A 15,757-nucleotide genomic window follows, 5' to 3' on the forward strand; every position below is an offset into this window, starting at 1 on the left:
TCAAACCGAAACGCATTACTGCTTCACGGCAGAAATAGGCGGGGTGGTGGTACCTACCCGTGCGGACTCGCAAGAGGTCCTACCACCAGTAAATGGTAAAAAGTAGTACTACCTAGCTCGTCGCCCCGTAACCACTTGACGTTGAATTTCGGGATACCCTCAGAAGTGTTTAACTGTGTATCGGCGCAATAAAATCATTGGCATCGATAATATTGAAAAGATCCAACTGAATTATTAGACTTGAAGTATGGAACTATACTTGAAACTATAGAACTTATATCTCAAAGTGTAAAAAGAAAAAAGGTAAATTCGGAATTCGGATAAAGACGAAGATTAACTTACCACCACCCTGCCTATTTCTGCCGTGAAGCAGTAATGTGTTTCGGTTTGAAGAGTGGGGCAGCCGTTGTAACTATACTTGAGACTTTAGAAGTTATATCTCAAGGTGGGTGGCACATTTACGTCGTAGATGTCTATGGGCTCCAGTAACCACTTAACACCAGGTGGGCTGTGAGCTCGTCCACCCACGTAGACAATAAAAAAAGTATGAAAATTCTTCGGATAAAGATGAAGATTAAATTACCACCACCCTGTCAATTTCCGCCGTGAAGCAGTAATGCGTTTTGGTTTGAAGAGTGGGGCAGTCGTTGTAACTATACCTATTTGAGACCTTAGAATTTATATCTCAAGGTGGGTGGCGCATTTACGTTGTGGATGTCTATGGGCTCCAGTAACCACTCAACACCAGGTGTGCTGTGAGTTCGTCCACCCATATAGGCATTAAAAAAAATCTATATGTCTCGGCGACGCTGGAATAAATTCCCTTAATATATTTAATAACCTATACTAATATATGGTATTATGGCTCCGCAAGTCCAGCTGTCTTTCATCGGTTCAAAATAAAAATAAATAAATGGCGTGTAAATTTTTTGGAAAAGTAATTTCGAGAATAGTAATTTAAATGTAGGTACACAAAATATTTAGTGAACTCAATTAACCTGTACATTACAAAGCATTCGTTCTTTCAGGCATTAATTCGTTACATACGCATAAGTACGCACGTTAATAGATATTTTATCCATTCTTTGACAACCAATTATTTTGTTTGCTTAGTATATACTAAAGTACTTTAGCGAATCTATTCGTATCAATTTTCTTCTATATCGTTCCTTCACTGCTGAGGATCACTTGTGACGGTCTTCCACTGTTTTCGATCATGGGTGTCATGGACCGCATGGTGCAGACTACCACCAGGTACTTCTCGTGCTAGATCTGACCATCTGGCTGGTGTTCTGCCCACGGCGCGCTTGCCCTCTATGCGATCCGTAATTATGAGCTTCTCTAATTCATGTCCGGGAGACCGCATGATGTGTCCGAAGAAGCTCATAACATGTTCCCGGCAGACGGAAGAGAGTTTTTTCGGATGTTTAGCTGCCTTAGAATGGACTCGTTTGTTCTCATGGCCGTCTACGGTATTCGTAGCATCCGCCGCCACACCCACATTTCAAAGGCATCAATCTTTTTGATATCCCGGCTTTTTATGCACCATGTCTCCGCCCCGTAGAGGAATATGGAAAAGATCAGTGTCCGCACCAAGCGCACTTTGGTTTTATGTCGAATGTTACGATTTTTCTAGATCATCTCGAGATTGGCCATCGCACTTTTTGCCATGCCGGATCTTCATTTCTTTTCTTTTTTTTCAATTTTAGAAAATAGCAATATAATATTTTTACCCTCACCTTTACAAAAAAAAAATGTCGATAATAAAACAAAAGAGAAATTTGACTTGAAGCTATATACTATAAATAATATATTATATAAGGTCGTGTGCAATATCGTATATAGTATTTATACATATATCGCACCTTTAGAATTGAAGTGACTTAACTAAAAAATTTCATGGAGGAAATTCCCATAATCTCCACGCTGGGCAGGCGTGTTGGATATCGCAGAGACACAGCTCTTTTTTGTACCACTAACACTGCTGCTTGTCAGTGATCAGGTTTTTTTAGTTGTGCCAAGTTTAGACTGCGCTATACCGCTATCAGTATTTTATCGTCGGTATCGGTTTTATCGCGTTCTGAAATTTTTACCATGTAGTTATGTTACTATTTTTTTTTTTGCTTCGACGGATGATGAGATCTGGTGTTAAGTGGTAAACACGGCAACAATTAAAAATCCAAACAATTTAAATGCCCTCAGAAACCCTGAGACCTGAGTGTTACAGGGGCGCGGGATGGACCTTAGGGCTCTCCCTCTGCCCGGGCCTATAAGTCCCTGCCTAACAAGGCAGGGGTGATGAGCTTGCTGGTATAAATTTTATATGTGCATGATTAACTTGAGGATGGCATGATGTCGTCGACTTCTTCTGTCTTCGTAAACGTCTTCATCTTTATCTTCTTTCTTCTTCTGGCACCCGCTTCTCTCCTCCATTTTTTTTTAATTACAGTTTTTTTCCTAACCTAACTTAACCTAGTTAAGCCCAAGGTAATGTAACTTAAATTTAAGTGATGGCAGCGTGCCACCCCTGCACTCCGTGGAATGCCGGGGCAGTGCGCCACATCGCACCTAACCCTAAAATTAAACTAACTAACCTATGCTACCTTAGAGGAGGAGAGAAGCAGAGCCGCACTCTTCGCTGGAGTCCTCTCCCCCTCTTCCCATTATTTACAATATTGATGGTGAGAGGACGAGTATGAAACCCCATCGCTGAAGGGGGTGGGGGTGGGGTATAACCCCTAAAGAATAGAAAGGTGGCCGCGGTCCTCAGACGTGGGACCCCCCAAGCGGGCAACAGACGTGGGGCTAGAAGAGACCTGAGTACTATATAATACGGATTATATGATATATTATTTCGGCTGTACTCCACCCAATCCGGAACCCAGACGACATACCAGCAGCAAATTATACCTCTATAATTGACTTTTTCACCTTTCACTAAAATATACATCAGTCTAGTTTACCGTTGAACTAAGCTACTGCATTGTCGTTCAAGAATTTGTAGACAATGAGGTTCAAAGAATTAGATTAATTGAAATCAAAATAATCAAAACGTCACATTTGACTTTATAAAATAACTAGCTGTAGCCGTCCGCTTCGCTGGGCATTTAAAATTAACATTATTATTTTTCACCCCCACAAAGATTTTCATCATTAACGCCCCCGCAACTGGTGTAGGGAGTCCAATGCTTATATAAATATTGGCCTATCCATTAAGTACATGTATTTTCTTTATGGATACCAAGTTTCAAGTCAATCGGATGCATGGTTCAGTAGTTATAACGGAACATCCGTAAAAACCACTGTAGATTTATAAATTAGTATTGAAGACTTAGTCTTAGGTCTTAGGTCTTAGACTTAGGACTTAGAAGCAAGCTAATAAAAGCGAATTAATAAACACGGATTTTAACCGTCAATTTGTTTTTAATGATAAATACAGTCCGTGAAAACGTAAGCAACACCGAGGAAGTAGTTTTGCCGGTTCCGTAATTATAATTTTAGGCTTTGTTCATAGGATTTATATATTCGCATGAGAACAGAGCCGTTAGTTACTGTTTCTTTCGTTCTCCGTTCGTCCGTATGTCAGGCCCGCCCTCCTGCTGCCATAACCTGCCAATTATAAGAACGACGTGCTTACGTGCCGTCAATGCGCAAGGAGTTTTGCCGCGAAGATAGGCTATATAAGCCATCTTCGAGCGCACGAGCGCCAAATCGACGGATAGGAGTCAAAGTGGTCGCCATGGCCGAAATCGGTCAGATGAATCATCATCATCACAGTCAATAAAATAATAATGTATGAAAAGTTTGTAGTAAAATTTTCAATGTTTTTTTAATTTCTCTTATTTTTTATTTGTTTAGTGCTCTCTCTTTTGTAGACAAGATCATAGCCAGCCTGGTATTAAGTGATAACTGGGTCTATTTAAATTTCGCAACCTGTATGCCACCTCTACCTTGAGATAAGAGGCTAAAGCCTTTTGTGTGGTAAAATGGTTTCCACGGCACCCTTGAAGCCGGTGTTAATGACTTTGATGTCAAAACTAGCCAGATTAATCATTGGTACATACCATAGACCTATATAGTAGGGACACGACATATTGTTCTATACGTACAATTGCTTATATAAATAGCACCCATTTTGAAGGCACATACATAAACATATATCTATCTCGTTCTTACTCAGCACTTTAACTCGCAGGAAAACAATATAACAGTATTTCAGTGCGTACATAAAATGAAACATGAATATACGTAAATGTCTCCGTCTCCGTCTAATGAGGCCGAAAATCCGCCATGTTTAGCGCGCCAAATGTCATTGTCACGTCAGTTCGGCCGTCTGTTTTGGGTTGTACATTATTTATTGACTTTGATATCGATTTAATATGATTGCTTATATAAAATTTCTTATTTTATCATGCTTAAAACATACAAAAATAATAATTAAAACATATTTTATAGGATCTCAAGAAAGTCGATGCCCCAAAACTATTATCTATATATATTTAAATTCATTATGGAGCCCTCATCCGAAAAATCGGAAACCATTTTTCGGTCGGAATCTATTGATCATGACACTAATCATAAATACCTCTTTAAAATATGTCATCAAAACATATTTAGAGTTAGACATTCTGTTTAGATATTTCGGGAAAAAGGCTACCGACAAAATCTCTTCGGAACTATTTAAATAAAATAGTTTTATTCCGCAGTGAGTAAAACACTATTGTCAACTCGTTAAATATTTAATAATTAAGTTAATTTAGAGAGGAAGTCACAAGGAATGACGTTTGTAATTTTATTAACGAATAAATGTTCTGTAGGTGTTTTTTTTTTCACGCGGTCTCTTGATAAGTTTAAAATTTGAATCACTCTCAAGCGAAAGTGATTCAAATGGTGCGGCGCACCTTCCTTGGGGTGCGCTGCGGTAGTATGTTACGGACTTTAGAGTCAGCAAAACAATTAAAATAGATTGTAATAGTCTAAGAAAAACACGTACTCAAAATACGATAACATTTAGCATGCTAGAAATGGGCTGATGGCTTTGAACTACGCCATATCTTTATGTTTTGCGACAAACGACAACTTTATAAAATCAGTGTAGCAACTTTTAAAAATCATCATATCGTTTACTTGGCAAATTCGAAGGACGAACTTGTCTTAGATTTCACCCATCTAAATCATATCATATTTGCACATAACAACATACCTACTTACTTCCCATTAAAGTATAAATTCTACAAATAAATAATACTCAACAATACTTAAAATAAAATGAGCCAAGAACGTTTATCGATAAAACCTGATAACATTGAAATCTTTTGTACAGCACTAAAGCCGCCATGTTTTGTGGCCAGATGACGTCACACTGGCACGAAATTTTGGTTGACGTTTCATTTCCATAGGTTTCCTACTTCATTGGTACATACCAGTTTTTTTTTTTTATTTTTTTTTTTTATTTAACCACCCTATGTTATTTCTACATAGTGGATATCGTTCGTGAGCACACGAATATACAAATCGCACAATACAAATCACATTTTGGATAGTTCCGATCCGTAAACACAAACAAAAACACTTTTGCTCAATGTCGCTTAAGAAAATTATGATCAGTTGAAGTCTGCCGTGAAGCAGTAATGCGTTTCGGATTGAAGAGTGGGGCAGCCGTTGTAACTATATTGAGACCTTACAACTTATATCTCAAGGTGGATGGCGCATTTACGTTGTAGACGTCTATGGGCTCCAGGTAACCACTTAACATCAGTTGGGCTGTGAGCTCGTCCATCCATCTAAGAAAAAAAAAAGAAGAAGTCGTTGAAATGGAGCATAGAGTATAGGGCGAAATTATTTTATCGAAGCCATTCTAGCTTGGTATTGAACACCCGAAGAAATACATTTAAGTTACCGTAACTCATTTAAGTGCTCATACCCATAGAGCAGCGCGGAGTACAGCAGAATAAGTTTTTTATTTATTTTCGAAGCCATAGCCAAAGTTTTTTCTAAATTTCATGTCACTAATCACTAACAATCGCTGTCATTATCTGTTTAAAATTTAATCAAAATAAAGAAGTCTTGTTAGTGTGGTTGTCTGTAAAAAAATTAAATTAAACAATGGTATTATTATATATGGTATAAATGGATTACTCAATTCGATGAATAATTAATGTACCTAATGGAGACAAAACTGCTCTTGAAAAGAAATGTAATATCCTTTATGTTCTTTTGCAAACGTTCAACTGTGGACTTGGCATACAAAATACACGGAAAGCCCCTCTCTAAGAACAGTGTTCCTATACTGGTGATACACGGGTTAATGGGCTCCAAAAAGAACTTCGAGAGTATCGCCAAAAACATAGCAGCCACCACGAAGAATACCGCCATCACTGTAGATTTACGAAATCACGGCGACAGTCCTCACACGAGCTCACATACGTACCTAGAATTGGCCGCTGATATATCCCATCTAATGAAGAAAGTTTCCGTAAAAAGAGCGAAGATTGTTGGGCATAGTATGGGCGGAAGAACGGCAATGGTACTGGCTTTGACTGAGGTGAGAAGCAACCCAGAGAATATGTCAAAGTCTTGTGTTCCAAAACTACCGGATTTCCAACGTTTGTTCTTTGACGAGTTACCTTAATGGTTTTTTGATCAAAATTATCATTTAAATTGTTTTTTAACAAGGTTACGTATTACAGAATCCAAAGGTCGCAAGTTTGGTCGTTGTCGACATATCTCCGGTCTCAACGGCGGGCCTACTCAACGATTTCTTTCCAGAACTTCTAAAAGTAATGGAGACCATGGAATTCCAAGGAAAAGAAAGCATATCAAAGGCGAGAGCTGCTGTGAAAAAAGTTATAATAGAGTCAGGGGTGATGAAACATGATGATTCTATCGACTTCATTTTATTGAATGTTGGATTGAAACCTAACAAACGTATCGGCTGGCTTTGCAATGTAGAAACGTTAAAAAAGTATTTTGAGTGTATAGCAACATTCCCTTCGGAAATGAAAGGCAAAACGTACAAAGGCCCCACGTTATTTATCGGCGGCGGAGATTCTAAATACATTCCGTAAGATTTTGCAACCAAACTATGTAAAGTAATATAATTGAGATACCATTAATTTATAGACATCGGTGCTAAATTATTCATGAGTCATTAACATAATTTTATACGTATAAACATACGCTTTACCAATCAATAACAACACATCAAAATATAACCTTGTATGCGAAAAAAACAGTAAAAATCATTGTACAAAAAAAAGATTTCTATTACAATAGTACATGAATATGAGAAAAAAAACCGTTAAACAGTGAAAGTTCTCATTTGAAAATACCTAATAGCATTAGGGGTAGGTACTTGGAGTCATGAGAATTTCCAGCATCTCGGTCGATGTACTATTTTACGAATTCCGGTTTTCAGGGCAGCCTTTTTTTTATTTAGTGTTAGACAACATGATTGCCATGGTCCAATTTGTGACCGAAGTCTTAATTGTATTGCAGGCTTCAACGTCATCATCGCTAGCCTAGTCTTCAAGTTAGTAGGTGCCGGCTTTGCGGTATTTTGATACCTAATGATCGAACTCACATCATGACCAAACTAACAGTAGGTTGATATACGAAGAATCTTTATAATTTTTTTAGGTTTATTGCTACTAGTGTCCACCCCGAAATCGAAATTCGATCTTAATACTGACATGTCAAGATTTAAATTTGTCATAAAATTAAATATTAATTACATATGTACTTAAGTTTCCTCTTTTGTATTTTTTTATGAAAAGGCGGGAATTTTTTTTAACTGTAAAACTCATCAACGTCTACGTATTAAACAAAAACAACTACATAACATCGTTAAGATTAAAGGAACTACACTGTTTAATCTTTGCATATTTATATTTTTTTATTGTTATAATTTAACATATGACCTTCATAATGGAAATTGTTTACATACACACAAATAAGTATGTACCTAATTTCCATTTTGTAATATATCTCCCAGAATTTAAAAAGGCATCTTAAAGGTCAAGCATACTTTTCAGATTATGATTACAGAGTTGCGTTTCTTTTGTTTTTATATTATTCTACGCGCACTAATTATTTCTGGTGCTCTTTTCTAGGCCAGAAGATATAAAGGGCATAAGAATTTTTTTTCCCAAAGCTGAATTAAAATATATTCCCAACGTAGGTCACAACGTGCATGCAGAGGATCCTAAAACATTTCTCAAATTAGTAAACCAGTTCCTTATAAAATATTGATGAGTTTGACCTTAATAATAAAAATACATTTGAACATTTATATTGCTTGCTTATTTCCGTCCTCGAATGTCTACTTCGTTAGTTTTATGTTACATAAGTTTTATGATACGCTACGAATATAAGTTATATTAATTATCATATTAGGCCTTACAGCCCAGGGTGGGCCTTAGCCTGGTATGTCTCTTCAGACTGCTCTTTTCAGGGCTTTCTCCTTCCATTTCCTGACACCGATAGCTTTGAGGTCGTGCTCTACGCCATCTAGCCAAGCTAAATTAAGATAGGGTAGAATTTCTCGTTTTCGTAGGTATTCCTAAGCAGGGTGACCAGATGAAACTATCAAATTACTTACCTCTAAATCCATCGCATAATTGTTTTCAAAAGTTATGGAACATTTTAAAAACGGTGGTTTCAATTCATTTTGTGATAGTTTGAACAACAGCTGATAGTATATTGACCGATAAAATAACTTCTGCGGCTAGCCATCGCTTTGTGTATCTCAGATGTCGATTGTCAGAAGTCGCTTAGAGTCAGAAAAATTTCCTTCCTGTATTTCATTTACTTAAAGTCCTTTGGGACTCATCGCAATACGAATGATAGCAGAACATTCATCTGGAGAAACCTCTGGAACGGACCTCAGAATAGAATTAGCTGAACTTCAATTTAAGGGTTTGAAGGGTGGAGCAGCCGTTATAACTATACTTGAGACCTTAGAACTTATATCTCAAGGTGGGTGGCGTATTTGCGTTGTGGATGTGTCTGGGCTCCAGTAACCACTTAACACCAGGTGGGCTGTGAGCTCGTCCAACCAACTAAGCAAAAAAAAAACCCAAAGCTTCCACTGCAGAGACCCACTTTTCTTCTAAAAGATAGTGTGGGGTTGTAGGAAAACAAAAATTTGACTGGGCAAAAAATTGAAGGTACTCTACCAAAGAAGTTTCTGCTGTATGCAGATCTTAGGTAGAGCTTGCTCGAAAGTCTAATCTGAAATTAACCAAATTAGGTTTCTAGTAATTAATTCCAAATATTATAATTTAAAATTCAAATTTTTTATTGGGAACGTTTAGTTGAGAATTAAGAACAAACATCTTAGCTGTTCTCCCTTTCGGTGGGCAAGTATTAAAATTACGCTAATGATATTATTATGCTCTATTTCGACACACTTAATTCATCTACTGCACAATTTATGTGAGAAATACCACTGGACGCTCTAGACGCACATACAAATCCGAGGAATATAGCGCTTAGTCTATCTGGGTATAAATCAGAACTTATTGCATCTACTGCTACTGTCCTAATAATACTTAAGAAATTACTGTAATACGCCCGCGGTGACATTAAATTTATCCGTTTTCCTATTTAAATTCCTAGTTCCTACTTGAATCCTGATGGTAGAGAAACAAACTGGTTGTCGGTGTAAATGGCGGCTCACAGGGCGGCTAGCCTGTCAGCTCAAGGTCACTCAGCGAGCCACGGAAAGAGCCATGCTCGGATTTTCTCTGAAGGATAAAATCAGGAATGCAGGATCGCACCATATGGCCCCAGCCATATGGTGCGATGACTTTCGTAGGGTGACCAGCAAGAAATGGATTCTTCTGAGGACTGGACTCAGTGGTGTACATTGGGAGAGGCCTATATCCAGCAGTGGCCGACTGTGGGCTGATGATGTAGGTTTATAATTTCTGTAGATTAGAACACACCTTCGGATAATTCTGCAGCCTTCATTTTAAAAATAAATTCTACAGTATCCTACCAGATCATTTTTTAACATATTTTACGTATCCGAAACAATTGGAATTATGCACAGCCCCATTTTCACTTAAAGTACTGAATTTAAATTTATCCGCGTTACGAACAAAGTCACTTTCATGTTGAGGTTTACAAGTTCTACCTACAGTCCAACACATACTCTAAAGTAATTTGTTGATTGCTAATGTGATAGCCTGGAAGTCAGCTGTTCGGTATTCAAGTGCACATTAATTAAACGTCAAAAACGTCAAACACAATACTAACGTCAAAAACAAATGTCGAAATCATAACATAACCTTTAGACTTTTAGTTACCAAAATTAGATTAAGTTATCGAATAAATATGCTACTCAATATATTAGGTCCAAAAAACTTTTTTACCCGTTTCAGTAGTTCCACAAAATTACTCAGTGTCAGTGTCCAAAGATGCTGGAATTCTACAGCATTGAGCGCAGAAACAGTAGATTTGGCCTACGCTTCTTACGAGAGCACTTCGGACTCTGAAAATTCATCACAACCTCCTCTAGTCATATTACACGGCTTGTTAGGTTCTAAGAACAATTGGAATAGCATGAGTAAAGCAATACATAGGACAACAGGCAGAAAAGTGATAAGTGTTGATGCTCGTAATCATGGTGACAGTCGACATTCACCCCAGCACACATATGTACACATGGCTCATGATGTAATGCGGCTGCTAAAGAAATTAGAGTTGTCAAAGGTATCACTGCTTGGGCACAGTATGGGAGGCCGAACTGCCATGGTGCTATCACTGCTATGTGTAAGTTGTACGTAGCATTCTGTCATCATTTAGTTGTATATTAATAAAATATTACTGCATAATTCTCATAATACGCATAAGAGAATACCAAGACAATAGGATTTAAACATGTTTCTAATCAATAAAAGTATTGAAAAAAACAAGATAAAGAATTTAGCAGTAAATTAGTATGTTGATTTTTTATATCACAAAAATGTATGTTTCTTTCAGTCTGACTTGGTTGCCAGTTTAATTGTGGTGGACATCTCACCAGCGAAGACTAGTCCTCAAATATTCTCAATGGCCACCCTTTTTGATGCTATGACTGCAGTATCAATAAGGCCTGGTATAGCTATGTCTAAGGCACGAAAACTTGCAGATGACCAACTTAAATCATTTACACCCGATATAAATCTCAGGAATTTTCTTATAACTAATTTAGTACAAACTAATGCAGGATCTTTTACTTGGAGAGTCAATATACCGGCTCTAAAAGATAATTTTCAAAACCACATCTCATCCTTCCCATCAAACTTAAAAGGCCTTCAGTATTGTGGACCAACATTGTTTGTTGGAGGTTCACTATCTGATTATATTGGGTGAGTGCCAATTCTTTAATTTAGTCAATTTTATTTAACACATGATTTGTAACATCAAAAATGGACTAATATTGTTAAACAAAACGTGAGATTTGATAGTCTAACAATCTATTATGTTCAAGTTCAGGTAATGAGCAGAACAAATTAACTAGATCGGACATCCATGAATAATTAAAAGCAATGAAGCATTTGATTGTTCAACTGATAAAATATTTAAAAAAAACTTACTCTTAAAGGCAAACAAACTGGTAAAACAGAAAGATATTTAAAGTATACTTAGAGGATACTAATGAAATAATAAGATTATAAAAATTTCAACACTCAAACTCAATTGGTTTACAAGAAAAAACCTCTGGAATTATGGAACAGATTGTTTTTTTTTAAGTATTAGCTGATAGCAACTCAAAAAAGATTAAAAGCTCAGCATTATTGCGACGCGATCTCCGCGACAATCTCTTAGTCTGGGCGCGATCCGAGCGCAAAGGCTCCAATTTTGGCAGTCCATATTAAAATCCTAATCTCGTCTGGCGAACCTGACCGCCGATCCGAAGAGGCGACGGGGTGAATCGTGCCCCAGGACGTCTCACGATCGACTTTTATATATATATAATTTTTTTTTTATTTTTTTTTATTGCTTAGATTGGTGGACGAACTCCCAGCCCACCTGGTGTTAAGTGGTTACTGGAGCCCATAGACATCTACAACGTATATACGCCACCCATCTTGAGATATACGTTCTAAGGTCTCAGTATAGTTACAACGGCTGCCCTACCCTTCAAACCGAAACGCATTACTGCTTCACGGCAGAAATACGCAGGGTGGTGGTACCTACCCGTGCGGACTCACAAGATGTCCTACCACCAGTAATTACGCAAATTATAATTTTGCGGGTTTTATTTTTATTACACGATGTTATTCCTTCATTATGGAAGTCAATCGTGAGCATTTCACTGATAAGAATGCACCGGACGTCTTATCCTTTAGCCCACGACGACTTTAAGACTAACGCAGGTGCTAACTGGACACGGTCGTGTCGGCCACATTTCCTACATGCAACACATTTCCTAAAGGGGGCCGACGACGGAGTGTCGCTATTGTGGTTGCGACGAGGACAGAATATACGCTCGCAATCTGCCCCACCTGAGAGCGGTAGCCTCTTGGGCCCCAAATTGTGACAAATCGAGCCCATTCAGTTTCTCGCCGGATCTTCTCAGTGGGTCGCGTTTCCGATCCGGTGGTAGATTCTGCCAAGCACTGATCTTGTTAGGGCCAGTGTTAGCAACACTCCGGTTTGAGTCCCGTGAGCTCACCTACATGTTAGAGCGAAGCTGAAATAGCCTCTCAAGGCTTATAGCCTTGGCCTTATAGCATAGGTAGGATAAAAAATAAGTGACAAATCGTGATTCTAACGCTCGGCAGCGACGCATCACGTTAGGCGATGCTCGGCTCCTGCGAGTCCACCATTTCGCAAAAGGAGGTTGCGGAGCATGAGAGAGAGAGCTCTTCGCTTTTCGATCTCCCACCTTCGGGCCGTTTACCGGACGTAGAACTATGCTCAGTGTGCTTAGTGCGAGTTTCATAACGTTCTCGATAGCGTAAAAGTTAACCCAATTTTGTATGCAGTTGGAACAGCGCCCCTAGCGACAAACGTACGCAAACGATCCTATTCCTTACAAATATGAGCTAACTTTTACGCTATCGAGAACGTTAAAAAACTCGCACTAAGCACACAGCTCTGGCCCGTGTAGACGGCCTCCACCGGTAATCGCAGAGATTATTAGGGTGGCGTGACGAGCTACCAGTACTAGCCATCCTCCGTTAACAAGGATCGACCGCCAACCGAAATGGTCGACGTAGTCATTGTGCGGCGACAATTTTGCCAGACAGGCGTCTCTGTACTGGGCCTTCTCGAGCATCTTGTTGTAGTTGACCGTTGTCATCCCTCCTATATCACTCGGGTTCTGTCACAGGCGGAATTGGGCTTTCTGGCGAAAGTGCAGAGGACACGTTTAGTAGGTGGCTACGGCAGTTTTATGAAAATTCCGAGTTTCTTTTAACCGTACACCAAAACATAAAAAGGACTACATCCTGGTTAAACTTACACGTCATTACGGATACTCCCGATCCATTTACGGTGCTTTTAGGTACAACAAGCACTGGTCACAGTCCTCGTCGAACCCGTCGCTTGCGACGAAGGGCTCGACGAGCGAGTCAACCCATAGACACAGCCCACTGAGTTTCTCGCAGGATCTTCTCAGTGGGTGACGTTTCCGATCCGGTGGTAGATTCTGCGAAGCACTGCTCTTGCTAGTGTTAGTATCACTCCGGTTTGAGCCCCGTGAGCCTCCTGGGCTCACCTGCTAGTTAAGGTTACGCTGAAATAGCCTCTCAAGGCTATCAGCTTATGTAGAAAAAAAAAGTTTCAACTAGTCTATTAATATATTTTATGCCTAATTTTTTTTAGGTACCTATAAACTTTATATAAATTGTCAGTGTAGTACAATATTTCGTATTAATAAGAAGAACAACAACAATAAACTTTTTTGCATAGTTAATACCATATATGATTAAGTAAAAAAGTTTTTTATAATCAATTTAATGATGGTGATCTTGATTGAAATTTTTTGATTAATTGAACTTTGAAGTCACAGTGAACTGTTACTGTAATTTATTAATGTTCTATATAATTACAATCATTGTTTTTAACATGTGATTTCCATTTTTTCTTGCAGTAAAAATGATTTACCCGAGATTCAAGAATATTTTCCACTAGCAGATCTAATATTTATCGAAGGAGCTGGACACTGGGTGCACAGTCAGAAACCAGAAAAGTTCTTGGAAATTGTCTCCAAATTTCTTACGGAAAAATGATATTGAAATATAGGTCTAAGACTACAGAAGTAGTAGTAGCACTCAATAGAATCAGTGCCCTTTGATCGAAAGATAAAATCAGCAAAATGTGTTCACAAGAACTGTGTTATCGCGGGATTGAGCTTGACAATTGTTTTTTTTTGGTTATGACTTTTTGGAAAATGAAAAGTCCAAAATCAAATTAATAAAAAAATCCCCAAATCCTCTCATATTTTTTAATGGTGTGTGTGTGTGTGTGTTTTTTTTTTCTACCTAAGCTGATGGTCTAGAGTTCTAGAGGGACCATATCAGTGTCACCGGGCTAGGGTTAATGGTGTGGCAGATAAGACGATCGTATGGGCCCGTAAAGGCATCACTAGAGCATATGAGACCCGATAAAGTGTACAACACTACAGCCCACTTTGAAACATGAGGCTACCTTCAAACCGAAACGAGTGTTTTATCTCTTCGTGGCAGAAATAGGTACGAGGGTAAGAGGACGGGCCGTGTTGGCTCATAAGATGCTCATTTTTTATCCACACATAGAAAATTGTTTCATACATCCTCCTTACATGATAGGGTAATGCCGATGTCGGAATGGGTTTTTTGGCTCTAAATTGGTATGGTCCTCATTGAGCGCTGTTTTTAAATGGCATGATAAATGTGGTTGATCGTAATCACCCTTCCTTGAAGTTGGGACAGTATTAAAAGCAAAAGCTTAATTTAAACTAAAACCCTAAAGAAGAGTGACTTTTTAAATTAATTCTTAATAAATAGTGTTGTCAGAGCGCCTGTGAGTCCGCACGGAGTACCACCACCCTGCCTCTTTCTGCTGTGAAGTAGTAATGCGTTTCGGTTTGAAGAGTGGGGCAGCCGTTTTTCTGTAAAAACTGAATCTTTAGAACTCGTATGTGTCGAGGCGGATCGCAGCATTTAGGTTGTAGACATCTACAAACTATGGGCTCCATTAACCACTTAACACCAGGAAAGCGGTGAGCTCGTCCACCCATACCGTCCCAAACAATAACAAAAAACATGGACGCTGCCTCTCGCTTAGGACTCTGCAAAACTCCTCTGAAGAAAACTTTTTATTGCACTCTGGAAACACCATCAACTGAAGTTCAAGTAGAGTAGAAAGTGGTATGCTGCGTGGCAACATTAATGTTTGGAAAAGCACTTTAGATGAATGCAACGGTAGGCAGCGGCTTGGCTCTGCCCCTGGCATTGCTGGAGTCCATGGGCGACGGTAACCACTCACCATCAGGTGGGCCGTATGCTCGTCTGCCTACAAGGGCAATAAAAAAAATCAGTAGTGCAAGGAAATGGAACGAACACACACAAAAACATAAATGCGAAAACCCAACTCAGACATATAGCTTTAAGACTACTTACGAAACCTACAACAGTAATGTACAAAAATTTTTTTTATTGCCCTTATAGGCAGAGGAGCATACGGCCCACCTGATGGTGAATGGTTATCGTCGCCCATGGACTTCATCAATACCAACTTATCTACTAGGTACATTTTTTTTTCAATTATTTTTTGACATTTA

The 15,757-nt window shown here is 38.7% G+C and overlaps 2 protein-coding genes and 1 long non-coding RNA gene across 3 annotated transcripts; 2 read left to right on the forward strand and 1 right to left on the reverse strand.

The window, feature by feature from the left end:
• The first annotated feature begins 5,853 nt into the window (after positions 1-5,853).
• Positions 5,854-8,290, forward strand: LOC101745186 (protein ABHD11). Its single transcript, XM_004926842.5, has 3 exons — positions 5,854-6,544; positions 6,690-7,063; positions 8,112-8,290. Exons 1-3 carry the CDS (start codon positions 6,158-6,160, stop codon positions 8,248-8,250), a joined length of 900 nt encoding a protein of 299 aa, XP_004926899.1. The 5' UTR covers positions 5,854-6,157; the 3' UTR covers positions 8,251-8,290.
• On the reverse strand, positions 7,869-10,153 carry LOC134200346 (uncharacterized). Its single transcript, XR_009975219.1, has 2 exons — positions 9,948-10,153; positions 7,869-8,871 (listed from the first exon to the last, which is right to left on the reverse strand). It is a non-coding gene; the product is annotated as an uncharacterized LOC134200346 (long non-coding RNA).
• A 106-nt stretch (positions 10,154-10,259) lies between these two features.
• On the forward strand, positions 10,260-14,430 carry LOC732867 (abhydrolase domain containing 11). The gene is given in 3 exon segments (NM_001046870.1): positions 10,260-10,776; positions 10,987-11,354; positions 14,087-14,430. Coding segments are annotated over 3 exon segments (945 nt in total). The 5' UTR covers positions 10,260-10,338; the 3' UTR covers positions 14,226-14,430.
• The last annotated feature ends 1,327 nt before the right edge of the window (positions 14,431-15,757 follow it).

Source organism: Bombyx mori, chromosome 16, assembly GCF_030269925.1.
Source record: "Bombyx mori chromosome 16, ASM3026992v2".
NCBI classification, from domain to species: domain Eukaryota; kingdom Metazoa; phylum Arthropoda; class Insecta; order Lepidoptera; family Bombycidae; genus Bombyx; species Bombyx mori.

Bases quoted from the DNA above. Each gene is read 5' to 3' on its own strand.
- LOC101745186 (XM_004926842.5), top strand. From the start codon at position 6,158: ATGTACCTAATGGAGACAAAACTGCTCTTGAAAAGAAATGTAATATCC. The intron at 6,545-6,689 runs GTGAGAAGCAAC...TACGTATTACAG, and splicing joins TGGTACTGGCTTTGACTGAG to AATCCAAAGGTCGCAAGTTT. The intron at 7,064-8,111 runs GTAAGATTTTGC...GCTCTTTTCTAG, and splicing joins GGAGATTCTAAATACATTCC to GCCAGAAGATATAAAGGGCA.